At 47.9% G+C, this 26,311-nt stretch overlaps 1 protein-coding gene across 1 annotated transcript in view; it reads left to right on the top strand.

The window, feature by feature from the left end:
• The first annotated feature begins 14,287 nt into the window (after positions 1 to 14,287).
• The window catches only part of UMODL1 (uromodulin like 1), a 52,463-nt gene continuing 40,439 nt past the window's right edge, over positions 14,288 to 26,311 (top strand). Inside the window, exons 1-3 of the mRNA XM_084754450.1 lie at positions 14,288 to 14,408; positions 17,929 to 18,171; positions 25,533 to 25,694. Coding sequence (XP_084610576.1) covers positions 14,330 to 14,408; positions 17,929 to 18,171; positions 25,533 to 25,694 — 484 coding nt within the window. The 5' untranslated portion in view covers positions 14,288 to 14,329. The remainder of the gene's footprint in view (positions 14,409 to 17,928; positions 18,172 to 25,532; positions 25,695 to 26,311) is intronic.

Raw genomic sequence — 26,311 nt, 5'->3', positions numbered from 1 at the left:
GAGAGCTTTCCTTGGTGCCATGGTGTGTCTAGAGTCGCCATGATTATTTCCGCTCTGCTGACAGGACGGTTGGCAGGAAGCAGATGGGGCTAATCATAAATTAGAACAGTAAATAAGACGCCTTGTTAGAAACCACAAAAATGCCTCAGCCTTTGCCTCGTCGTTAAGGACCTCACTATGTAGTACAGGCTGGCCTAGAACTTCCCCGTCTGAAGGTAAAACAAACAAACACAGAAAGGACAGTATTTACAAAGTAAAATTGGGAGGACTTGAAAAAAATCTGTTGGATGTAAATAGGAAGAAGTACATAAAATAGAAAAAGGAGAGGCTGCGCTGGTGAGATGGCTCAGCAGCTAAGAGCACCTGTTGCTCTTCCAGCAGAGTCGGGCTCTGATTCCCAGGCACTGGCGTGGTGGCTTGCAGCCATCCATAACGAGAGTTCCAGGCGATCCAACTGGCCTGCATGTGGCACATACACATACAGGCAGGCAAAAACATTAATAAAGTAAAATAAATAAGTCTAAAGAAGAAAAAAAAAAGACACACAGAGAGAAACAAAGCAGGATAGCAGGGATGTGACTGGCATCTGTAAAGCAGGCATCTGGGAGGCTAAGGGAAGAGAGTTGCCTAGTGTGGACTAGGGCGAGACCTGGTCTCAGCAAACCAAAGTCCACTGGGTTGAAAGAGATATCGAAATTCCTCGGACACCTGATGGCGTGCCGATCCCATTCTTTTAGACAGGAAGACAGACCGTGAGGTTTCCTGGGAACCTGCTGGCCACGCTGCCCAGGGAAGCAGGTAGGTGATCCTCACAGCCCCTTTTCTTCTTAACATCCAATTCCCAGTCCCATCCCTGCCTCTGAAACAGGCCGCCTCCTCTTCCCATCAGCCTCCAGTCTCAGATGACTAGTCAGATCCTGGGGGTGCATCCTTTCATAGATCCCATCCACTCTAGCCCCCCTTCTTGCCCAGCCCTAAGTGTCAGCTCCCAGTACCCAGAAACACGTTCTGCCTGGAACCCCGGAGGCCACACCTTGCAGGATCTCGGAAGCATTCTTTACCAGACAACCCACAGCCCCATAATCTCCTAAGAACCAGAGAGGGTAACAGACACCAATGAATGGGGCACCCGCCCAACAAAGACGGGACCAGATGCCAGCAACTTGAATTACAATCCCAAACTGAGATGCCTAGATGCCAGCATAAAAAGAGTCAATAATAGCCAGGGCAATATGTCTCCTCTACAGCCCAGAAACTCTACTACTGTGGGCCCTGAGAAATGCAATGTAGCTGCAGCATAAGGCAAGGACTTCAAAATAAGTCTTTACAAACAGAAATGTCACAGGCAAGCCTCACCATCAGAAAACAAGAGATGGAAAAGTGAATTTCGGGCATTGAAGACATGATAGAAGAAATACCTCGGTCAAAGAAAATGTTAAATCTTAAAAAAAAAAAAATGATCCAGGCACAAAACATCCAGGAAATCTAGGACACTGTGAAAAGACCAAATCTATGACTAATAGGAAGAGAGGAAGGTGAAGAGACCCAGGTCAAAGGCACAGAAAATATTTTCAACAAAAGCATAGAAGAAAATGTCCCTAATCTAAAGAAGGAGGTGCCTTGCAAGGTACAAGAAGCACACAGAACACCAAATAGACTGGAATACAAAAAGAAATCCCCCATGGCACATAGTGATCAAAGCCCTAAATGTACAGAACAAAGAGCAAATATTAAAAGCAGCAAGGGAAAAAGACCAAACAAATAACATATAAAGTCAGACCTATTAGAAGAACACCCGACTTCCCAGTGGAGACTCTAAAAGCCATAAGGGCCTGGATGGATGGTCTATAAAGTCTAAAGGGACCACAGGTGCCAGCCCAGATCACTCTACTCAGCAAAACTTATAATCAGGATAGATAAAGACACTCCATGATAAAACCAAATTCAGGCAGTATCTATCTACAAATCCAGCCCTACAGAAGGTGCTAGAAGGAAAACTTCAACCTGAAGGTGTCAACCACAAAAAAATAAAAATAAACACAAAGAATAAATAACATCAGACCAGCAAATCAAAGGGGGGGGACCCGTACTACAACAACACAGTGAAAATAAACAGACACTGCTCACTGGTGTCTCTCAGCATCAATGGTCTCAGTTCCCCCAATAGAAAGGCACAGACTAACAGAGGGGATACCAAAATAGGATCCATCCTTCCGCTGCATCTAGGAAATACATCTCAACATCCAGGATAGACATCCCCCTCAGGACAAAAGGATGGAAAGAGATATTATAAGTGAACGGACCTAAGAAGCAAGCCAGTGTAGCCAATTTAATATCTGACAGAACAGACTTCAAACCAAAACTAGTTCAGAGGGATAAAGAGGAACACTTCATACTCATCAGAGGGAAAAAAAAATCCACCAAGAGGATATTACAATTCTTATAATTTATGTACCAAGTACAAGGGCACTCAAATTCACACACACACACACACACACACACACACACACACACACACACACTACTGCAGCTTAAGTCACATGTTGGCCCTCAATACCCGACTCTCACCAATAGACAGGTCATCCAGACAAAAACTAAACAGAGAAATACTGTGGCTAACTGATGTCATAAACCAAATGGACCTAACATATATTTACAGAGCATTTGATCCAACACCAAAGAATAATTCTTCTTCTCTGTATCTCATGGAACTTTCCCCCAAATCGACCACATACTTGGATAAAACAAAAGTCCCAACAGATAACAAGAAAATTTAAATAAATACCCTATATCCTATCTGACCACCATAGATTAAAGCTGGATATTAATCAAAACAGAAACAATAAAAATCTTACAAGCTTTTTATTAAAGAGGTGCTGGCATACAGCTTTAATCCCAGCACTTGGGAGGCAAAGGCAAGCAGATCTCTGTGAATTCGAGGCCAGCCTGGTCTACAAAACGAGTCCAGGACAGCCAAGGCTACACAGAGAAACCCTGTCTCGGAAAACAAAACAAGTGAAAAACTCACTACAGAATGAAAAATGGGTCAAGACAGGAATCAAGAATAAAATTTTAAAAACCTTCTAGAATTGAATGAAAACAAAAACACAACATACCCAAACTTACGGGACATAATGAAGGCAGGTCTAGGAGGCACCTTCATAGCACCGGGCACGTTCTGAGATGCTCACTGCTTCCAAATTTTTCACATTTATATGACTCATTTGGGGCTATGTCCCACGGTTTCAAAGCTGAGCCCAGCACAGTCACAGGCAGTCTGGGAAGAGGTCTGTTGTTCAAGTCAGTATGTCCTGGCCACGGAAGAATCAAGGAAGGATCTGCTTCCTTGGCTCCTCCTTGGTGCTCCAGCCATGTGGTCCTTCAGCTTGCCTTATAGAAGATAAGAATCTGGAGGTAGGGGGCTGGAGAGATAGCTCAGTGGTTAAGAGCCTCTGTCTGATCTTCCAGAGGTCCTGAGTTCAATGCCCAGCAACCACATGGTGGCTCACAACCATCTGTAATGTGATCTAATGGCCTCTTCTGGCCTGCAGGTGTACAGGCAGACACACACACACACACACACACACACACACACACACACACACACACACACACACACAGGAAAAAGAAAGAAAGAGAAAGAACCTGGAGGTATAGGCTGGTGACCCCAGCTACTCAGGAGGCCAAGACAAGCAGCTCACAGTGGGGTCAAGGCGTAAGTGAGCTAGAGAATGAAATTCAGAGCCACCCCAGGCAACTTAGTAAGACTTTGTCTCACAGAAAGGGTAAGAGAGGGCTGACGAGATACTGTAGCTGGTCACGCGCTTGACGGGCTTGCCTCCCATGTAGGAGATGCTAGTTTTACTCCCTAATATCAGGATAAAAACCAAAACAAAAATTAGCCACCTTCATCTCTACCTCATGCGCTGCCCTCCTACCCTGCCACTCTTCTGAGAAATTTTGTCTGCACCACTTTAAATATTTACAGCAACAACATGAACGTGATTTGCAGCTGAAACATCTGTTGTATTATCATCATTTATTCTTTTTAAGTTTTTTTTTAATTTTTAATTTTTCCAAGACAGGGTTTCTCTGTGTAGCCTTGGCTGTCCTGGAACTTTCTTTGTAGACCAGGCTGGCCTCGAACTCACAGAGATCCGCCTGCCTCTACCTCCCAGAGTGCTGGGATTACAGGCGTGCGCCACCGTGTCTGACTCTGCTTTCTTTCTTTACTAGTTTTCTGTTTAGGCTACTCCCTTGGTTTTCAGTCATTAGATGTCTCCCAAGGTTTCTAAATTTCCAGTCAAAACTTCACTGTTGTTTAAAGATTTATTTTATTTTTAAATTTTTTTCATAATGCTTTTATTGATTATTTGGGATTTGCACATCATGAACCCTGAGCACACTCAGTCATGCCAGGTCTGCCCGCCATCCTTAAAGAAAACCGAGACCTTCCTTCCCCACGGCACCCGTGTCAGAAGCCATCAGTTGTGGAGATCCGCACTTCAGCATCCTTATCACAATTTTTAAGAATTCTTTTCAATGGCTTTTGGCCTAGGCTATTACTTTGGGATGGGGATGAGGGTTGGAAGTTGTCACAGAAGCCTTATATGGCCCCCTTTCTCAACTGTGAGTCTGCAGTCATCAGTACCACACAGAAATAGCTTCCTTGCCCTTTAATAGTCAGCGGGAACACAAATCAAGGACTTTCACGTGGTTTCTGGCAACAGCATGGACCACAGGCATCCCCATGGTCTCTAGCATCAGCATGCACCACAGACCTCTGTGTGGTTTCAGTGGCAGCACAGACCACGGACATCAACACGGCCCTCTGCCACTGCACGGGCCCCAAACACCATCACAGCCCTCGGTGGCAGCACAGACCACGGATGTCCGAATGGCCACAGACATCAACACAGACTCTGGCTGCAGTAAGACCTGGACCCAGACACAGCCCTTGGCAGCAGTACAGACCTGACATCACCATGACCTGCCTCAGGCAGCAGTGCAGGCCACTCAAATCAATATGGCTCCCCAGCAACAGCATGACCCGGAAACAGCAATATGATGCAGGCTGTAGCCCAGCCCAGCCCAGGATATCAGCATGTATTTGCTCTTCGTAGTGGCATTGAAAACTGCAGTGTGTGTGTGTGTGTGTGTGTGTGTGTGTGTGTGTGTGTGTGTGTCTATAGCTTCACATGCAAATATTCATTGCAATCAGTCCGTGGTCTGCGTCAAGTTTTCTGGTTTCTGAAGCACCATAAATACTGAACAATTGTTGAGACTCAATTTAAATATCTCACTGTTTTGGCGAGTCAGGGTGACGTTGCAACTAGGCACAGCATCTGGGTGCAGGTTCTGTGTGAGCTCCCCCGGACTATTGCACGCCTTGCAGCTGGGAGGCTCACCAGACTCCACCTTTGTGCTTGGAGGCTGGAGGCAGCTGCCCCACACTCTCTCAGGGCAAGCAGCACAGGCCACAGCTGCAGGGACTCCATGCTCTGTGCCACCTGACGGGCCTAGGACCAGTCCTTTTCAATTATGACATGTTTCCAAGGGAACTCCAGGCTGCTGCACACAACCCTGTCCTCAGTGCTAGCCACCCTCGTGAGTGCTGTGCTGTAGGCTGCAGGCAGTGCTGCTGCCACCACAGAGTTTCTGCTTTCCGTCTCCCAACAGGGCAGGCAGCACAGGCCACAGCCACAGTGGCTCAAGTCGGAAGCTACCAGTTATGACCTGCTTCTGCCGGAGATCCAGGGAGCCTCCCATCTCCTTGTTGTCAGTGCTGGCCAACCCAAGAGTCACCAGGAATGATTTTTCTGCTTGCAGCCTGCTGGCTGAGACATGGTAACAAAGGATATAGAGTCATCCTTTTCTACCGGGGCTCTGTTCCGCCATCTTTCCATACAATTTGGTGAGTCCACTTTTTTTTTTTTTTGAGACAGGGTTTCTCTGTGTAGCATTGGCTGTTCTGGACTCACTTTGTAGACCAGGCTGGCCTTGAACTCACAGCGATCTGCCTGCCTCTGCCTCCTAAGTGCTGGGATTAAAGGCGTGTGCCACCACAGCCTGGTTCTTGAGTCCACATTTTAAAAGCACCTTCCCATAAGACACTCACTCACTCACTTTCTCTCCCTCTCCCCCTCTCTCCTGTCCTTTTGGAGCTATTGTGGGCCCTGAAGACTCCTTTTTTGCCACCGCATCGCCCTTCGCCAGTCTCTCAGACTCCTTGGAGCTCTGAGATATCTGCCGCTATCTTTCGTTTCTCAATTTCATTTATTTTTAACTATATAGGTAGCTGTGTGTTTGTGTGTACACGTGAGTGCCTGTAGCAGAGGCCCAGAAATGGATATTGGATCTGTTGGAGCTGGGACAGTTGTGAGCCGCATGAGGCAGATGCAGGGAATCGAACCCAGGTCCTATGGAAGAGCAGCTTATGCTCTCAGTCACTGAGCCGCATCTCCCGCCCTCCAGTCAGAACTTTTGAGAATTAATCACAGCTGATTTCAGCCTCGCTCTGCAAGCTGAGGCCATCAGCCTAGCTTGCAGCAGGCCAGTGGCTGGGATATCTCCTCACTGTCACACTGAGAGTATCCCCTCCCCCTGCCTTTTTCCTTTTCTATTCTTTGCTTTTCCTCCATTATAATAGGTATTTCCTGAAACCTTGGGGCAAGGGTGCAGAAGAAGTAAAGGCTTTGAGAACTGACATGCTTGAGGATGGGGTGTGAAGGGAAGGATAGATTACAAAGAGGCACGGGACACTTTGGGGCTAGATAGATGTATCTCTGTGATTGTACATGATAATTTCAGGATTATGTGCATAGAGCAAAATTCTTCAACTTGTGACAATATATCATGGCATGTCAATTACATTCCAATGAAGCTTCAAAAATATTAAGAAAGGCATGGTCTCTCAGGAGCAGCCAGACAGCACACACACACATGACAAATACGTTTAATCTTTGGCCACTTTTAGGAATCTGAGCTGAGGCTGTAGCTCAGCAATACATACTGTGTGCGTGTCCAGCATGGGTGAGGGTCTAGGTTCCATTCCCAGTACAAAAGAAAATGAGAGAGTATGTACCAAACACACATTCTCCTAGATTCTAGATTCTGTAGGCTCCTGTACTCACATGGCACATACTCACAGAAGACACACTTAATTAAAATAAATAATAAAATAAATCTTTTTAAAAAACCCCACTGCTGCAGCAGCACTTTTGGCTACTATTTTGGGTTTCTATATCTACTACCCCTCTTCACCCCAATCCCTTCCAACCCCCTAACACTAGGTAGGTGACAAAGAAGGTTGGAGGGGAGAGGGGGCATAGACCTCTGTAGACTACTTCCTGCTGGTTAGTGGCTTCAAGTTCCTCGGGGGCAAGTCTAATCTTCACTGTCAGAATACCAGCAAGCCAGGAAAACAGCAACCAGCAATCCACCAATAGTAAAAGCAGCAGCAGGAACCAGAAGCAGGAACCAGAAGCAGCAGGAGGGACCAGCAGCAGCAAGGGGAACAGCAGCTGCCACAGGCCTTCCCAGGGCTCTTGCATTTATACCCTCTCAAGAGCCACCAGGATTCCAAATGTATATTATGTTGGCAAAAATCATGCCCCTGCTAGAGCACAAGTCAAATAATAGTTAGCATCTCTGGACAGTCTGATGCAGCCCCATATACCACACCTAGGATCAAAGCAGAACCATATTCACATAACTGAGTTTTTAAAGAAACCAAAACTCTCACTACCCACTGCTATGGAATTGTCTGCCAGGAATGTTATCAAGTGGAAATACAGAGTTAGAGAGCCCTGAGTACATCATATTCCTGCAAATGCTGCGTGTCTTGATCAGGGTAAGTGGCTGCTTTAGGGTACATAAAAGCGTCAGCCTTCACTGAACTGTGCATTTGGGATCAGCGTGCTTTATATATAAGTTGCATCTCTGTGAGTTTTCCCCTTCTTAGATAGAAAGAAGTAAAGGAGTGCGAAGGGGCTTAGTAAATGCAGACAGTAGGCATGTGGGCTATGAAGAGGAAGGAATTTATGAAGTGGAATTTATGAAGTGACAGGGAAGAGCCTCTTCTCTCCTTCAGTCCTCCCTCCCTCTCTCCCTCTCTCCCTCCCTCCCTCCCTCCCTCCCTCCTTCCCTCCGTTTTTATAATGGGAAGACCTAAGCATGTCAAAGTGCCGATGGCCGATGAGGAGACCAGTTAGAGCGAACTAGACATATGTGATGATACATGCCTGTAATCCCAGTCCATGGGACACTAAGGCAGAATAATCATGTGCTTAAAGCAAGCCTGGCCAGTCTAGGCTACACAGTGAGATTCTGGCTCCAAAACCAAACACCAAAGAGAGTAAGACGGTGTTCACATGGGAAAGCAGAGGTATAGTCAGGAAGAGGCTCCCTGGGAAACTGGGAGGATGCGGAGTCCAAGTCTGAGCGAAGCCATCCTTAGGGAGAGACGTCCCCACCGTCGGTCCCAGGCACAGAAGGGGAGGAGGGGGACAGACACAGCCGACTCATAGGAGTGGGAGCTCAGACACAGTACTAACGTGCTAGGGCAGCATGGCACGAGGCAGAATTCAGAAAGGAGAAATATTTGAAATAGTCATTCGGGAAGTAGGATGAATGTGGGAATATAGAGGCTAGTTAGGTAGTAAGTACGCATTCGGGTGGTCATGTGACTTTCTCCAGCAGGGTTAAGTGGAAACAGCAAGTTGGCTGGCTCTGTGCACATGCGAGCTTGGCCAAATGGACATGAAAGACAATAAGGTCATTGGCTAAGGGTTTTTCTAAGGTGATGTGCCATGCAGCCTCAGCTGACTAGATCAGTAGGTTAGGAGAGCAGAGAGCAGACTGACTGGGGTAAAGAGCACTGTGAAGGACTGAGGTGCTGAAGGCTGGCCAGGAGGCGGGAGGATGTCGCCAGAAAGGGAAAGTTTGAACTGTGAATGCAGGGCGTCTCCATGACCTCTGGCCGAGACAATTGAGGTGAAATGAGAGTGTCTGTCACTCAGAGACTAAAACCACATGAGCCAGTGTTTCCTAAAGGTTTTTTCCAGCATTACCCAACTGCAGGCTCATGTAGTAATAATGTTTTATGTGTAAATACATGTGTGTATTTATATATGTACACGTGTATATTTAATATGTGCATGAGTGTGTTTATGTTTGTATATGTGTATGTCTGAGAACATCTGTTCATTTATGTGTGTATGTGTGTATATTTATGTGTGTGCATGTCTGTATTTATGTGCATGTATATGTGTATGTTTATGTATGTGTGTAATGTGTGTATTTATGTGTGTGTACATGTAAATATTTATGTCATGTACAAGTATGTATTTGTAGGAGGCATGGAGGTCCTTGTGCTCACAGAGAAGTGCTAAGGCAGCCTGGAATGTTAAACACAAGGTTGTTCCTTTAAAGGAAGGGATGCATCACCTCCTATTCATCTTTCAGAAGGCTGTGCGCAGGGGAATTGTAGCCTGGTGACCTTTCCGCTGACTGTGTGAGCGGCCTTACCAGATAGAGCCTCCTCAGATCCTTATGCCATGCTTTTCTTCGTCAATCTATAGAGCCCATGTTTATGGAACGTGTCACATGGACTTTACAGTTTCGATGTAGTCATGCCCAGTCTTTATTTAGCTTACTTTGTTCCTCAAGGGGATTTATATAAGCTTTGTTGTCCACACGGGATTGAATTAATTATTACTGGAAAGTTTTCACCAGATTTCAAATTCACCATCATCCTCTCCATTTAAAACGTCCCAAACATGTGCCTTCCATTCCTTGCAAGAACTTTGGGGCCATGCCAATTGAGTGTGTCCTTGCCTGCCAATCACCATTAAGGACTTGGCTTTTCTAAAAGCCTTTTAAAAGTTGTTCTCTGGAGGCTCCTGGTTAAACTCTATAAGAATCACAACGCTTCAAGCAGGGCGGGTTATTACTAACTAAACAGTGCGGCTGCTGCTGAAGTGGCAGCTCACGGAAGTGACCCTTACTTCCTTACCGGCTGTTTATCCTTCCTTCCTCCTCCTCAGCGGCTGGAATTACATATCAACAGGCAGTGGTATTATAGAGCTGCATGCAGCAATCTGTACCTCCTTATTTACAAGAAATTACAGACTTAATAATGCTGGAAGGGGCACATCTTGAGCCACTCACTGGTGAAGAGGCTATAGACACCACTGCACCACTAAATAAAATGCAGGCTGGTTATTTGGTCCACACTGATCATAACTGGCAGATAGCACTAGCATGTTACTCAGCATTTACAGATAGTCATTATCCTAAAGATCCTCTTTCGAGATGTTTTTAAAAAGATACCCCCACGGGTACGACCTAAAATTACACCTTAAAGTCCCACAGAGATTGCTCTCAATGCTTTCACAGGTGGCCCTTCAAAAGGACAAGGAGCTGGCTGGGTGGTGGTGGCGCACGCCGTTAATCCCAGCACTTGGGAGGCAGAGGCAGGTGGATCTCTGTGAGTTCGAGGCCAGCCTGGTCTACAGAGTGAGTCCGGGACAGCCAAGGCTACACAGAGAGACCCTGTCTCAAAAACTAAACAAAACAAAAACAAAACAAAACAAAACAACCCCCCCCCACAAAAGGACAAAGAGCTTATGTCTTATATACAGATTCCACATGCTCCACAGAAAAGATCGCACTCACCCCTTGCGTATACAGCTCAACAGTCTGAACTTGTGGTGATCAATTAGCTTTCTTCAGGCGTTTCTCAATCGCTGAGCATTTTAACGGACTCTGCATATTGTGCTAGTACTGTTTCTCTTTTAGAAACTGCAAGACTGAAACCCAAGGCCGCAGCTGATGTTACTTCACAATTATTTCTCTCCCGTGAGCAGTCTATAGCACAGTGCGCTCAGCCTTTTCTCATAACCCATATCTCCTGCTGATTCTGATTTGCCAGGTCCCTTAACTTCCACTAATGCTCAAGCCAGTGTGCTGACTCCTAATACTTCCTTTTCAGGCTGCTAAAAAAAAATAAATAGATAGAAAAAATAGATAGATAGATAGATAGATAGATAGAATAATAAAAATTAAAAATCATAGGAATGATTTCAACCTCCTTCTTCTTTTACAGCACTGCCCTCTACCGGCAGAATTAATCCTCGCAGGCTAAAATGTAATACCACTCGTACACATAACCTCAGAATTTGGACGTTTAAAATATGTTCATGTAGTGGTTGATGCTTTTTCCGATGTCATTTTTGCTTCTTCTCACGGGCGTGAGAAAACCTCAAATGCCATAAATCATTTACTGTATACCTTCTCCTTTCTAGGTCTCCCACTACAACTACAAACTGATAGTGACCCCGCTTATACTAGCAAACGCTTCAAGGACTTCAGCAAATTATGCCAATATTAATCATATTACTGGAATCCTTTACAACCCACAAGGTTGAACTATTGTAGAGTAATGCCATCAAGTACTTAAATGGCAACTTTAAAAATACAGTCTTTAATAATACATAGTATTTATTATTAATATGTTGTAGTATTTAAAATTATATGTACAGTATATGTAACATATAGGAACATATGTGCATATATTAGGTGTATATACATCCACCTAAATCCCCGCATACCATGACACATTTAGCTATGCTAACTTTACATTTTTTTTCACTGCTGCCCCCAAATGTTTTACCCTAAAGAAGACCCAACCTATAGTATATGTTAAATGGAAAGATCTAGAAACGGATAGATGGGAAGGGCCAGATGTTCCCCTAACACTGGGGCGAAGACATACTTATGTCTTCCCAGAAAATGAGCGAAGTCCCGGATGGCTCCCAACCTGTTGAGTCCAACCAGGACAGCGTCCCAGAGGCCACCGGACAAAGGAAGCGTCTGAAGATAGACAGCAAGCCCATGGAAAGGACACGTCCCAAGAGAAAGAATAAGACAGTGACTTGGGGAGGCAGCAAGAACACTCTGACCCAGGAATGATGCTGTTACGTGTACTGACCAGATGTTGACTCTTAGCTTGTCAGTGCAGAATCCGAATGCCTTTTGTCAGAAGGGATAAAAGGCACGCCCTTCCTAGGAGACTGCATGATGCTGCTTTCCCATGTTAAGATTGTTTTTATGCTTTTGAAAAAAAATTACAAGTCCCAGAAATGATTACTGGACTACAGACAGGTCTCAAAGATGATTAGTAAAACTACTAATATTGTAGCAAAAAAATGCTGTCAGAAATCAACCTAGAGGTGGGCAAATTGAGAACTGCCATTTAAAAAATAGAGCTACTATAGATTATCTGCGGCTCAAGCATAATCTTGGTCAGCAATTTCCTGGTATATGTGGTTTAATGTGTCAGATTTCTCTCATACAATCAATGGTCAAATCAGTGATCCGCACAAAGATAAACAAAATCTCCCAATCGACCTTTGGATGCCCGTCAAGGTTAGCATGGCTTTCCCCTCTCCTTGGTCCTTTGTTTGAAATTCTTATAATTATGTTATGTTTGCCTATGTTAGTTAGACTAGCCTTGCAGGCAATGCATACAACATTGGCCAGAGAGCACTGGGCAAACCTGTAATGTTAAGCAAACAGGGTTGTTCCTTCAAAGGAAGGGATGCATAGCCTGTTATCCACCCAGAAGGCTGGGAGTGGATGGGACCAATAACCTGGTGACCTTTGAACTTTCTGTATGGCTAAGACCACGCTGGAGCCTCTTAGACTCTTATCATAAACTTGGTTTTTCTCAGTCAATCTACAGAACCCACCTTTGTGGAATATATCACACATACTTTACAAAGAGTCTCGATGTCGTCACGTCTGAACTTTATTTAGCTTACTTTGTGTTTTATTGTGGACAAAGCACTAAGTTGATTATCATCAGGAATGTTTCCACCAAGTTGTGCTGTGCTTAGACATGCCTAAAATAAACCACCTGGGGTCAGACTCCTGAAGTTTGATCCAATACTGGCTATTAGTCATGCTGATCACAGAGACCCCCCAACATGTGTATGTATGTGTGTACATGTTTATATTTATGTGCATGTATGTTTATATTTATTGTGTATGTGTGTATTTACATGTGTACACATGTATATTTATGTGAATGCTCATGTATATATTTATGTGTGTGTAAGTGTGTACATGTATATATTTTTATATACATGTGCATGTTTCTTTATGTTTACATTTGAATGTTCATGTGTATATTTATGTGTGTGTACATGTGTATATTTCTGTGAGTGTGCCTCTGATTGTTTCTCATGTAACACAGGCTACTCTCAAACTCTCTATTATCACAGAATGATTGGCGCCTATGACCCTCCTTCTCCTACCTCCTAAGTCCTGGGGTATCAGCAATGCGCTCCCAACCTGGTTTATGCACTACTGGGGGGTTGAACCCAGGTGAGCATTCTACCACCTGAGCCTTGTCCTCCAGACCAGACAGAAACCTCAAAAGTCCCTTTGCTGCGTAGCATGATAACTAATGAAATACAAACTGCACCATCAGCGTTTCTATCAACCCTCGACACGGTTCTCTTCTGCCGTGCCCGGATGTGTTTGTGTCCATATAGCCCCACAGTGGCATCTTTGTGCGGGGGGAATTGTAGGAGGTTTTGTCCTGGCCTCCTTCAGCTGAATCTCGTTAACTGGTGCTAAAATGACTTTGGGTGAAGATTTTACTAACCAAGTGACATGGCACGTAGATGCCCTCAGGTCACTGACTTGCCCACTCTCCTCCAGCTGGTTACTTCAAACCTTCAGTTTTGGCCATAGAATGTCTGTGTGAGCACAGGGTCTCCAGTCCCCAGTTAAAACTTCATGGAGCTGACGAACGTGGCTGTGGCCTCTGAACTCTATTGTCGAGCGCTATGAAGGCTCTTTTCTGGAGCCGATGTGACACTTTGATGTGGGCCTGTCTTCTTCTGCCAGCTGGGAACAGCAGGGTAATGGAATACTTTGTGTCCGATGTGGGGAGTCAGATTTGGGTCTGAAATGCTTTCTCTACGTACAAACAAGATGAGATTCAGTGATGTGGCTGAGGCTGCTAACTGCTCACCTTTCCTAAAAGATGCCATCTGCTCAGAGCAAGAATAGGCTCTGACATGCAGGGCCCCCCCAGGGAAACAGCCGTGGCAGTGGCTGGCGTTAATGAGCAGCCATAAGGGACCACTCCCAGTGAACGCTCCTCTGAAGTCACTGCCACTAGCAGCAGCACCGGGGACAGAAAGGCCTTTTCTCTGGACTGAGACATCTCAGGCTCCTCTGAGCCCGGCTCAGGACTCAGGCCATTGCAGTAAAGAGAGGTCCTGAGCCCTGCCTGCACCACCACCGTCAGCACGGGATGATGTCCAGGACCCTGAGGCTGGCCCTGCTGGCTTTGGCCTGTGCTGTGGACCTGATCCGGGCCAGTGGCTTCACAGGTGAGGGATCTAGGGGTGAGTCTGGAGAAGGGGATTCAAGTGGATCTTAAGAGCACAGTGCCTGCTGGGACCCTGGCAGGCTAATAAGCATCTTCTCTGATAGGGGCATCTTGTCCTGGCTTGCCACACTGTCTGCACCAATAGCAGCAGGCTACAGTGGAGCACTGGGTACCTTTCAGAAAGAGGTCTTCCCCAGTGGGAAGGATGCCCAGGATTCCAGGGGCTGAGAAGCAGATTCTGAGGTTGGGTTTGGGCCTGAAGCACTACATTTCTGAGGGAGGAATGGATGTGGACAATGAGTTCTTTTGTCCCCAGCATAAAGGTCTCACTTACAGATCAGGGAAGGACAGAAGGGTGGTTCAGACTCGCCCCCAAGTATATGTTCTCAAGTACAGAATTACAGAGCGAGGGGTGCAGTGAGGGTGCTGGCCAAAACATTGGGAAGTTCATGGTTTGCAAACCATGTGTTTAAAAGCCACATTGTGGAATTGGGGTGCAGCTCAGGGTACCCAGCATGTATGAACCCCGGCTTCTATCCCCAGAACTGCTCAAACCAAACCAACATAGCCAGCCTCCGTATTCCTGAAACCCCAGGCTTCGTAGAATTGTGATTGCAACCCGTGTGAGTCCTTTTCCTCTTAAAATCAGTCTGGCTTGGTTGGGAATTCAGAGACCAATTCTGTTTCTAAAGCCACTTCCATCTTTGTGCCAGGTCCATGTTGTTTTCTATCTAGAGGAGGATTTTACTTTACTTGGGACTGTGCTTTGCGCTCTTTGTATGAACCTGAAAGCTTAGTTAGAGGAGGAGTTAGTCATTAGGGAGTTCATAGGGCTCTCAAACTCTTCATTGTTCACGTGAGGCCACAGGACAGAGTGCAGCCTTCTTCCCCAGTAAAGCCATGGAACCTGCACTGGTTCATCACTGTGTAGCCCCACAACTACAGGGCAGAGAGGTTATTTTATGAATGACAGCGCTGGGACACTGACACATATAACATATTCCTGGGGGCTGCTCCACCCGGGCATGACTGTGAGGTCAGCTGAGGGAGGTTGGCCAGGGTATAATCTCTGGAGCAATGGGGGAGGGGGGCCCTAATGACCTAAGCGGGCATTTGTGGAGCAATATGTGAGGGTTGAGGTGGCTGAGCTTGTGACCTCTTGGGAGGGGTCAACTAGTCCTTTGACAGGGGGTCATCTAAGACCATAGGCAAACAGATGTTTACATAATTCATAACACAGCAAAATTACATTTATGAGGTAGTAATGAAACTGAGCTGTTTTAAAGGGCTGCGGCGTTAGGAAGGGTGGGAACCAGTGGGCTAGAGCAACAGGTTCATCCACCTCCTGTCTTGATGACTCTTGAAAGAGATTTTTGCACAACAGATTTTATAAGGGGTTTTCCACCACGGCTCTTCATGTCCCCGGGCTTGGAGTGGCCTCAGAAGATTAAAAAGCTAAAACAGGTAAACATTTCCCAGGCTTTCCTGGAGATGGAGGGGGCAGAGGGAGGATGAAGGAGGAACTGTTGGTCCTAAAGGGATCAGGTAGAGGCAGGTGGCTCCCTAGAGCCTGCGTCCTTCCTTAACACGGCTGACATTTCACAGCTGAGGTTAAGTTGGAAGACTCTCCATCAACTCCAGGAGATTCTTGCAGGGTACCCTGGGCTTTGTCTTGTTTGGTGTAGTCACGTTGTAACTCTCTGCCGCCCTTCACCTGTGTCACCTCTGAGATCTTGGCCTTCAGCCACGTTCGTGTGCTAAGAGCCTCGGTTTCTCTATAGAATGTTCTGTGACCACTTTTGGTGAAGAGGAGAAGTAAGTTTTCCGAAGGCTGGGCTGACCCCATGGGGGTGACTGGGATATAGCTGTCCCTGCCCCCTGAGGTGGCTGCAGGGCAAGGGACTCTGTGCTCTGTCTGCCTTTCATGAGGCTGAAGTGCTGCGCGCGCGCGCACACACACACACACACACACACACACACACACACACACACACACACAGAGCTACCCCCATGATGCAGAACTGCGTCACGCCACCCACTCCTACGAGCTGCTGTTGGGCCCAGGGAGGGATCTGCCGAAGTGCCGTCATGGTCCAGTAGATGAAAAACGGCCCGCTACCCCTAGGATATCTTCTGTCTCCAAGCCTCCCCAGTCACTAATCCTCATGAAGGGGAGGGAGCTGTGACATTGGGCTCTGTCTGTAGACCTTGCCATTTAAGGAAGCTTGGTGGTGGGGTGGGGGGATGGGGGGGCTCTGAAGTTGAGTATTCTAAGATGCTGGTGTGCTGACTGGTCTAGCAGCTGAGGGGCTGTTGTGAGCCCTGCATGAGAGCTTCAAGACTGCTGAGTAAAGAAGTTTAAGCAGCAGGTGGCTTCTCCCACAGCCAAGTGTTGGCCTGGTTTCCTCTGGGGACACGGGGGTGGGGTGGTGGGGTGGGGGCTGAGTCCTTTCCAAGCCTGTGGTTTGGAGGTCTTTAGAAATCATTGGCACTGTTTAACTTGTAGAGAATCACCCTGATCTTTGCCTTCTCCCTCACATGGCTCTGGCTCTCTCTCTCTCTCTCTCTCTCTCTCTCTCTCTCTCTCTCTCTCTCTCTCTCTCTCTCTCTCTCTCTCTGTGTGTGTGTGTGTGTGTGTGTGTGTGTGTGTGTGTGTGTGTGTGACAGCAGTCCTACAGGGCCTACTCAACAAGGCCACTGAGTGGGAGTTTAACATAGATTGGAAGGACGTGCCTTGTCCCCTAGTGTTTCTGTGACATAAAATGACAGTGGTTTCATGGGGTACAGCCTATCATGAAGAAGTGAGGGACTGGAAGGTGCCACGGGGGTGAAAGTCTGGGGAGCCATGACGGTTTTGATAAAAGAGGATGATATCTCAGCCCCAAGACCAGGCTCAGAGAGGGAGGTCCAGGCCAGGCCAGAGAGGATGAGCTAAGATGGGCTGGCCTTCAGCAAGGGCAACTGTGTCCTTTTACAGTGATGATGATGGTGACAAAAAACCTGAAATGCGCACACACACACACACACACACACACACACTGTTCCATTGTTCATCTGCCATTTCATTAAAAAAAAAAGTATGCATTTTTTGGGGTGATGTTTGCCTGTCTGTGTGGGCCATTGACCAAACTCAGATTTAGGGGAACTGCTGTATAGGGGAGTCTGCAGCAAGTGGGACCAAAACCAGAGTGACAATGGAGACACAGTCCCCAGATCTTGGACTCCAACTCTATGCTCTTGAATCTAATATTACACTCAAGTGCAATCTGGGTGGCTCCTGGCACCAAGCAAGAGCGTTCTTAGCACACAGGTTGATGCTGATGGCTTTGCGTCTATGCAAACAAAGCAGTGGTTTGGGCATTTGAAAAGGTGAAGGTCATGCTAGGACTAGAGGGCTGGTCCTAGGGTCCATCCAACAGTAGAGACCTCAGTCCACTTGCTGTTGCTGGGAGCAACCTCTCATACTTCACAGTGATCTCACCCGGTGCCCCAGGTTTGCTAAAGTCTTTTCTCCTTTGTAGAAAATGGCCTCTCGCTGCTAAGCTACCAGCTGTGCAGTTACCCCGTGACCCGGAATGTCCAGAGGCTGCAAGCGGTACAGACCTCCCATATAGCCTATGTGTACTGTGGAGGATGGATCCCGTGGAGAAAGTGCCCCAAGACCATGTACCGGACCCAGTACCTGGCTGTGGAGGTCTCTGAGTCCAAGAACGTGACCGACTGCTGTGCGGGCTTTGAGCAGCTTGGCCTCTACTGTGTTCTGCGTGAGTCCAGGGCGAGGGGCGGTATACGGATGAGGATGAGCTTCTCCCCCCACCCCCGCAGAGGGAGGGGCTGCTGGGACTATGTGTGCAGGCTTGAGAGGGCTCTCTGAAGTTCTGCCTCTGCCTCCCCAGTGCTGGGATTAAACGCATGCGCCACCATGCCCGGTGCACCTGTGGCTTTTATAATGTGGAGTGGCATTTGACACCCAGCACTCAACCTCTCCAATGGTAGAGACTGCCTTCTCTTTTCACAGCTGCTGTGGAACTGAGATTCTAATCTGGACTCCACTAAAAAGTGATGGAGGGGCTGGGCCTCCCGCCTCACTACCCAGAGGTCCCATATCCTCCACCTCCTTGGTGCAGGGTTGTGCTTGGTTACCTAGGTGATCCAAATGGTTGCCCATGTCACAGCTGGAGCCAGGCATGGCTTGGGGGTTCAGGACCTAGCTCCTAACTTGGAGGGTATACATCAAGTACGTCTTCTAGCAAGGGGGAGTGGGGGGCGGGAAAGGCAGTGCTTGCTTGTTCTGAGTCAATATCAGATTGGAATGGGCTTCTGTATAGTCAGAAGGTCATGTCTCCCCCTCAAAAGAGATGGGATGTGGGGAGCAGCGGGCAGTGTCATGGAGTGTCAGATGGAGTCACCCTGAGATATGAGGGCTGCTGCCTGAAAGTGCAAGAAGTACAAGTTTGAGTGCCCCAAAGGGACCGTCACGTGACCTATCCCTACAGCCCTTGGCTGAGACACGAGCAGGGTAAGACTATATAAGGACTCTCCCAACCGGGGGAGGGCTGACTCCTTCCCCAGTCAGGGGTTACAGGCTTCAGAGACTCATGTCCTGAAAACCTATGGGAGACCATCTTGCCTCAACTTGCCCCAACAGTGTGATGCCCTAAAGAGGTCTTGAAGATTGGCTGACACTTCCCTTGCCCTATTCCAAGGGTTGGGCGAGGTGTGGCAGGATGTAGTTGATCTGCTGCTGATCAGGAGGCTAAAGGATGCCTCTGGCTCAAGTAGGAACCAGTCAGGGCCGGCAGCCATTCAGATTCCCGTCGCCTCCCTGCAGGGACACTGGAGAGGCCATCTTGCCAGGTGCTAGCCTAAGGCTTCCCTCCCACATCCCCTGGTCCTACTCCAAGGCTGCTGGGCATCAACTACACATCTCTTGACCCTCCTTCAGCTCCTAAGCTGGGCAGTGGCTCCCACTAGGTATCAACATGGGCTAGAAAAGGCCTTGGGAGCCCTGGTGCTGTGGTTCAGAGCGTGTGGGCTCTGCAGAGTCTGGCAGTGAAAGGCCGGCTGTGGCCTGGTCCAGTGTCAGCCATGACGTCTCCTAGCTGTTGGCTAGTCTCACAGTTATACAAGATCACACGGCTGAAGATCAGGGAGGAGGCTGTGAGGGCGAAGCCAAGCCTTAGCTGCTCCCACCCACCCCGAGGTGTGCCAGCCACAGCAGTCCCCACCCACCTCACCTGCTGCATTAAACAGAAAGTGATGCTGGGTTTTCTCCCTCCCACCCTCTTATCCTTTCCCTATCAGTAAACTGTTTCTGAGGAAACGTCTGTTGTGGGGCTTGAGCCCCACTTTTGTAGTGTTACTGTCTTTAATTAGGGAGATGATGGTCCTGTTGACCCCCCCCCCCAGTTAGAACCCTAGTTAGGGTCCCCAGGCTTGGGCAGGAAGAAGGGTAAAGCCCTGCTCTGGAAGACAGCAGAGGCAGGGGATGGAGTGGTAGGGGGAGGGCAGGTGGGCTAGTGGTTATGGGATGGCTGGAGGTGAAAGAGTGGTCCTGTAGGGTCAATCAGTGCATAATCCCTTAGATCTTAGAAGACCCAGGCAAATAGCAGGGTGATGGGCCGCTATAGAGCATCCCAGAAAGAATTAAAGAGGGGAGGCCATTGGCATTGACCATGGTGTTCTAACAGAGGTTTTCCCGGGTTAAGGAGGACAGGAGGTCCCTGGGTCTGCCCACAGGGACACAGTATAGGGAAGACCAGTGAGTGGCCCTGACAGGCAGTGCAACTGGGGTCAGACTGGGACTAGGCCATGAGCTGAGCGGCCCCAGTGACATTGTAACTGGGACAGTTGTGTCCCTCACCACAAGGGCAAAAGACAGGAATAGAAGCTCTACATTGTGCCGTATTCAGAGAGCCAGCGGGCTGGAAGGAGGGTGGTTACAACCCTAAGAAGCTGCCTTCCTCTCATCTCCAGCCAGCAAACTCTGTAGGGATGGGTGAAGGGCAGTCATCCTGGGCCTTGGTCTCTGGCCCGGAGGTCGGCCTTGTCCCTGAGATGCAGGTGTCGGTGCCTCTCTCCTTATCAGCCCTGGCGTCCCTCCTTCACTGTGGACATTTGGGCTGACACTCTTTTCTTTTTTAAGTGACTTCAGAGTTTTGGGGGATTTAGCTCAACATTAGAGTGCTTGCCTACCTGGGTTCGGTCCTCAACTTCAGAAAAACAAAAACAAAAACAAAGTTTATGACGGGGGCGCATGCGTGTGTGCGTGCGTGCGTGCGTGCGTGGGGGCGGGGTCAGAGGACAATTTACAGGAGTCAGCTCTCTCTCCTTCCACCATGTTGGTCCTAGAGATCAACCTCAGGGTGGTGCTTTGTCTCGAGCGCCTTAACTCACTGAGCCATCTTGCCAGCTCGCCAGCCACTAATTACTAACACTGAGTCAAGTTAGTGTTTGCTGCCCGCATCAACCTTGTATATGTCCAAGGACATCTAGGTTCAGGATGGGGTAGGAGTTAACTCACACCAAGCAAGCCATCAAGTGTGTGTTGTGTTGGGTTAATATGGTATGCAAAATCCTTCTACAATATGCAATAAAAATAGTGCCCGAGCCTCCTATCTGCTGCCCATCAAGGACATTTTTCAGTTCACCCAGGACAGCTCGCTTTAAAGGAATCTGAAATTTGAGGCTAGTAGTCCCACAGAGGGAAGCAGAGGAGGTATTTCAGGACACAGAGGACACCAGTGATGACGGAAACAGAGGCTCCTCTGTCACTCTCAGGAGCTTGGAGGGCTCTCTTCCTGCTCTGAAACCTCCGTTCAGGAGAAACTGGGATTTGTGGCTTCGTTGCAGGTTCCAGGATGAGCCAGTATTGCAGAGTTGGCAACAGGTTATAAAGCAAGCATGGTTTCTTGGTCACCTTGGAGATGTCTGTAGGAAAAGACATGCTGTCTGGGTTGGGCAGTTTGAGCCTCATCTGTAGGGCCTGGGGTCTTTTGTCTTTATCGGTGGAAAAGACAAACTTGACCCCATGAGGAAAGTCTTCCTTCCTTTTTTTTTTTCCTTTGCCTTTCTTTCTTTCTTTCTTTCTTTTCTTTTTTAAGACAGAGTCTCTCTGTGTTAGCTTTGGCTGTCCTGGACTTGCTTTGTAGACCAGGCTAGCTTTGAACTCTCAGTAATCCTCCCGAGTGCTGGGATTAAAGGCGTGCACCACCACGCCCAGCCTTCCTTTCATAATGTCTCTGTCTTTTTATCCTTTCTGTCCTGACACTGGGATCCCCCATAGGAAGGTCCCTGCTGGTGTCAAGGCTTGGTGTTGGATATACCTCATGGGGCCACTGCAGTGTGTCCCCCATGCCCCATCTTGGAGAGTTGATCACTTAAGTGTCCCCAGCTGTGTGCATTCAGGGACATCCCCTTGGTGGCTTGAAGCTACCTGTAAGGTAGCATTGATACTGCAGCCGTGGGCAGATAGCTTTCTCCATGCTGTTGACTTGAGGTGAGTGTCATAATTGAAATTCACAAGTTTATGAAATTCATAAATCCGTAAGTTTCATAATTGCTCATTCACAGACAGCTCACCACAGGCTTACCTGCGCCAGCCCAAGGTGACAGTCTCAGCAGCCATGGCCCAGGTGTGTGTAGGACAAGACTAGACCCACAGGTTGGAAAGAACAAACAGAACCCAAGACAAACTCACCTTCGCCCAAGCATGGGCAGCAGTTATCTCTACAGCCTGGTGTCTGAGCATTGGCATCATGCCTCAGCCATCAGGGCAACCCCAGACGCTGCCTTTCTTCCTCCCCCTCCCCCCCCACAGTAAGCATCCGTTCAATACAGGAAGACAACTCACAGACACACTTGCCATGACTTCCAGTGTCACCAGCTCTTTCCAGCTCCAAGAATCCCACACCTGGAATCAATGCTAAGCTATATATCCACTTATTAATTGCTTTTATTTTTATTATTTATTTATTTATTTATTTTAGTTTTTCGAGACAGGGTTTCTCTGTGTAACAGCCCTGGCTGTCCTGGACTTGCTTTGTAGACCAGGCTGGCCTTGAACTCAGAGATCCGCCTACCTCTGCCTCCCAAATGCTGGGATTAAAGGCATGTGCCACCACTGCCCGGCTCCATTTATTAAAATTTTTAAATAGTTGTAAACCTGAACTCACAAGGCACACATTTTAGAAGCAAAGGGAAAAAAATTGGAGGGTGATCACGGCAAGGGCCGCCACTCAACAGTCACCTCTGGTGATGTTTCCCCCTAACTCATACCCTAGAGCCAACACTGCACAAGAGGCTGGTCACCCTGATGGAACTTTCTGTTGCATATTTCCATCACTTAGAATGTCTTCCACATCAATAAATATTACTCTAGCATTTGATTTAGTGGCCTCGGGGAATTATCTCATATGGATGTATAAATGCTTATTAAGCAATCTTGCTATTCGGCATTCAGTTGTTTCTAATTTTTAGTTATCCATAACGCTGCATGCAATGGACATTACACGGAACCCGTCACACTGAGTCAGCATTGGATCCATCCTCAGGGCACATGTCAGGAGGTGGAGCCATGTGCCTCAGCCCCCTCCCTCTGTTTTGGAATGGCCCCTCTCCACCTGCCAGCAACCTGGCAAACTCTCACTCCTTGTAAACACCCAGGACCTGCTGGATCAAGGAATCTGCAACCTCCCATCTCCATGCGGATGTCCAGGGGTCCCTCGTGCTGCCCAGGCTAAGAAGCAGATGGAGGAGGACCACTGAAGGATTGTGCCCACCAGCTAGTGATTACTCAGCCCTGGGCAGCCTTGGAGGTTGTAGTCCACGTAGGAATCTCTGGGGCCATCTGGCTGAACTGGGACTCACTGGGTTGCTGGGCACTGAGCAGTGCTGTTTCCTTGTTTGCCTTGAGTTAAGAAAAGAGAGTTTTTTATTTATTTTTATTTTTATTTTTTTGACTCTGTACTAAGTTGACTGGCTATTCCTTTAAGACATAGGTTAGTCACTGCCCCCAAGGGGAAAGGGAATTCCCAGCAGCAGTCAGCTTGAGATGAAGAACTTGAGTTCCAGAACACTGCTGTTGCTAGGCAACCATTATTAGAACTTTTTCTTTTTGGTATGTGTGTGTGTGTGTGTCTGTCTGTCTGTCTGTCTGTCCAGAGAACAACCTCAGGTCCCATCCTAGGGTACCATCCCCCCCCCCTTTTTTTTGAGACAGGGTCTCACTGCTGGGAGCTCTCCCTAGTCCAGCTCTGCTGACTAGTCAGTTTGCCCTAGGGATCCGGCTGTCTGTGACTCCCAAGTGCTGGATGACGACAAGTGTGCACCACTGTGCAAGGCTGTTTTTACCTGGGTTCCAGGACTCGAGTTCAGATCCTGGCACTTGTGTGGCAAACACATTACCCCTCTCTCCAGCCCAAGCCAGTTTTTATGAAGTGGCCTGTATATGTTTTTTAAATTATTTTTTTTCAGTTTAAAATTATCTTAGATCTGTAAGATGAATAAATTAAATTTAAAAATAAAAATAAATAATAAATAAATAAAATTGTCTTAGATCTACAGAGGATATGCCTAGGTCCTGCAGATTGCTCTGCTCCACTGTCACCATCTTACCTCCCTAGGACAGGCTTTACAGCCCAGGAACCTGAAGCAAAGCTCATAGCAAACCTCATGCTGTGTTCGGCCTTCACCTCCCCTCCATCTTCTTTCTGTTGTCTTGGGACACCTCCCCCTTATCTTCTTGTTTGCTTGGCCTGCAGCCCTACATTTGCTTCAGCTGAGTGCCTGTCCTTGGGACTTGTTCCCAATAGAAGTGAGGCCACAGTTCTCTTCATTAGCTACAGAAAGTTCCAGAGACCCTGTAAGACCCAAGAGGATTGTCTCTGAGACTACAGCATCTCTGGGCTGCCTTTCCACCCCTCTGAGGCCCTGCCAAACCTTCCTCCCGTCCTCATGGGGTGTTGTCTTAGTTACTTTTTTTTTTTTATTGCTTTGATCAAACACCATGACACCATGACCAAGGAGACTTATGAAAGAGAGAATTTATTTGGGCTTATTGTTTCAAATGGTTAGCATCCATGCCCACCATGAACATCATGGTGGGAAGCATGGCAGGAGGCAGGTAGACAGGCATGGCACTGGAGCGGCAGATGAGAGTTCACACCTGGTCCACAAGCATGAGACAGAGAGAGCTAACTGGGAATGCTGAGGGCTTTGAAAACCTCAAAAGTGATACACCTTCCTCAACAAGGCCACGCCTCCTAATCCTTCCCAAACAGTTTCACCAACTGGGGCCCACGTATGTAAGTCCCTGAGCCATTGGAAACCATTCTCACTCAGATCACGACAGGTATCTTCAGAACAGAACTATTGGTCGGCATTGTCAGAGATTCCTGTCCCTTGAGGGACCTGGAGTGTCGGTAGATGTGTGAACCTTGTCCCCAGGAAGCAAGACAGCAAAGGGAAGGGAGCAGATGTTGAGGTCATGGCATTGAGGCCAGCTGAGAAGCCAGTTTCTGAGACTCCAGTAGCTCCAGTGCCTGTGGTAGCCGGGAGGAAGGACAAGAGAGGGGAGCACAAGCCAGTAAAGTGTCTGAAGGCCTGGGGGCACCAAAAGTGTCTCCGTCACCAAGATTCCAAGCCTCCTGGCCCATCCCACAGGAAGGGCCTCTGTGGGAACTCTCCCCGTCTGCACTCCACTCACAGTGGTGCACCAGCTCTACGTGGTCCTTAGCCAGCAGGCCTTACCTAGCAGCTGAGGACAGCAGGGCCATTATGAGCTTCCCTTGACCCAGGTGTGACCCCCTTCTACAGGGTTACTTTCTCTGAGCCCACGGTTGTGGGTTATCATGTGGGTGCTAGGAACTGAATGTTGGTCCTCTGCAAAACCAGCAGGCACTCTGAACCACTGAACTGCCTCCCCAGCCCCTGCCGTTGCATTTGAGACAGGGTGAGGATGGCCTTGAACTCGGATCTCCCTGATCCCTGGGATTCCAGGCACATGGCACCACACCCTGTCTTAACAGGTGCTGGGAACTGAGCCCAGGTCTTCCTGTTGGCAAGCACTCTGCCAGCTGAGTCTAATTTTGATGCTAAATATGGTTAACCTGTCTCATTCCGCCAGCTCTGAACCGGTCCGGAGAGTTTGCATCCAGACCCGGGGTCTGCCCAGCAGCTGAGCCAGAGTCAACTAGCCCACCGTGCAGCTTGGACATCGACTGTTCTGGACTTCAAAAGTGCTGCTCCTGGCCAGGGGGTCGCCGCTGTGTGGCCCCCACACCCACAGGTAGGGCCACACTAAAGGGGGGGTCTCAAGAAGACATTGGTCTGGGGGAGGCATAGAAGACATGGCAGCCACTGGTCTCTGAGGAGCTCGGAGCTGGGGGCAGGGCAGGGGGGTCTGCCTGACTTCACAGCTGCTCCCTAGAGCCTCCAGCGTTAAACCAGTGACAAGACAGCTGTGCTGGGCAGAGCCATGGTCACTTGTCAGGCTGGGCAAAGCTTGGAAGCAGCAGGTGAGCTTGTTGGAGCTGTATATCCCCCGAGGAAACGCAGACCTGGTTGTTCGGCTCATAGCTCACAGCCCAGAGCAGCTGCTGGCAATCTGGCACATGTGCCCACTCTTCTGGGACATACTCTCTGCTTAGGGGCTATACTGCGTTCTGAGTTGGATCAATGTTTATAACTTAAGAAATATCAAAAATTAATATGTATGTATACTACATGTATTATATTGTCCTATTAACATATAGTCATAAAATTAGCACATATAATAAAAGGATTAATATATTATAACTCTTTGCCAATTATACTCCTGAACAGCAACTGACCCTCCATATCCAAGGATTCTGTATCCAAATTATTTAAAAAACATTTGAAAAATAATTTTGTTGCCAATGTGTC

This window comes from Acomys minous (assembly GCF_964271855.1).
Source record: "Acomys minous genome assembly, chromosome: 13".
NCBI lineage: Eukaryota > Metazoa > Chordata > Mammalia > Rodentia > Muridae > Acomys > Acomys minous.
The sequence above is the reverse complement of the archived record's forward strand: the minus strand, read 5'-3'. Positions and strand labels throughout refer to the sequence as shown.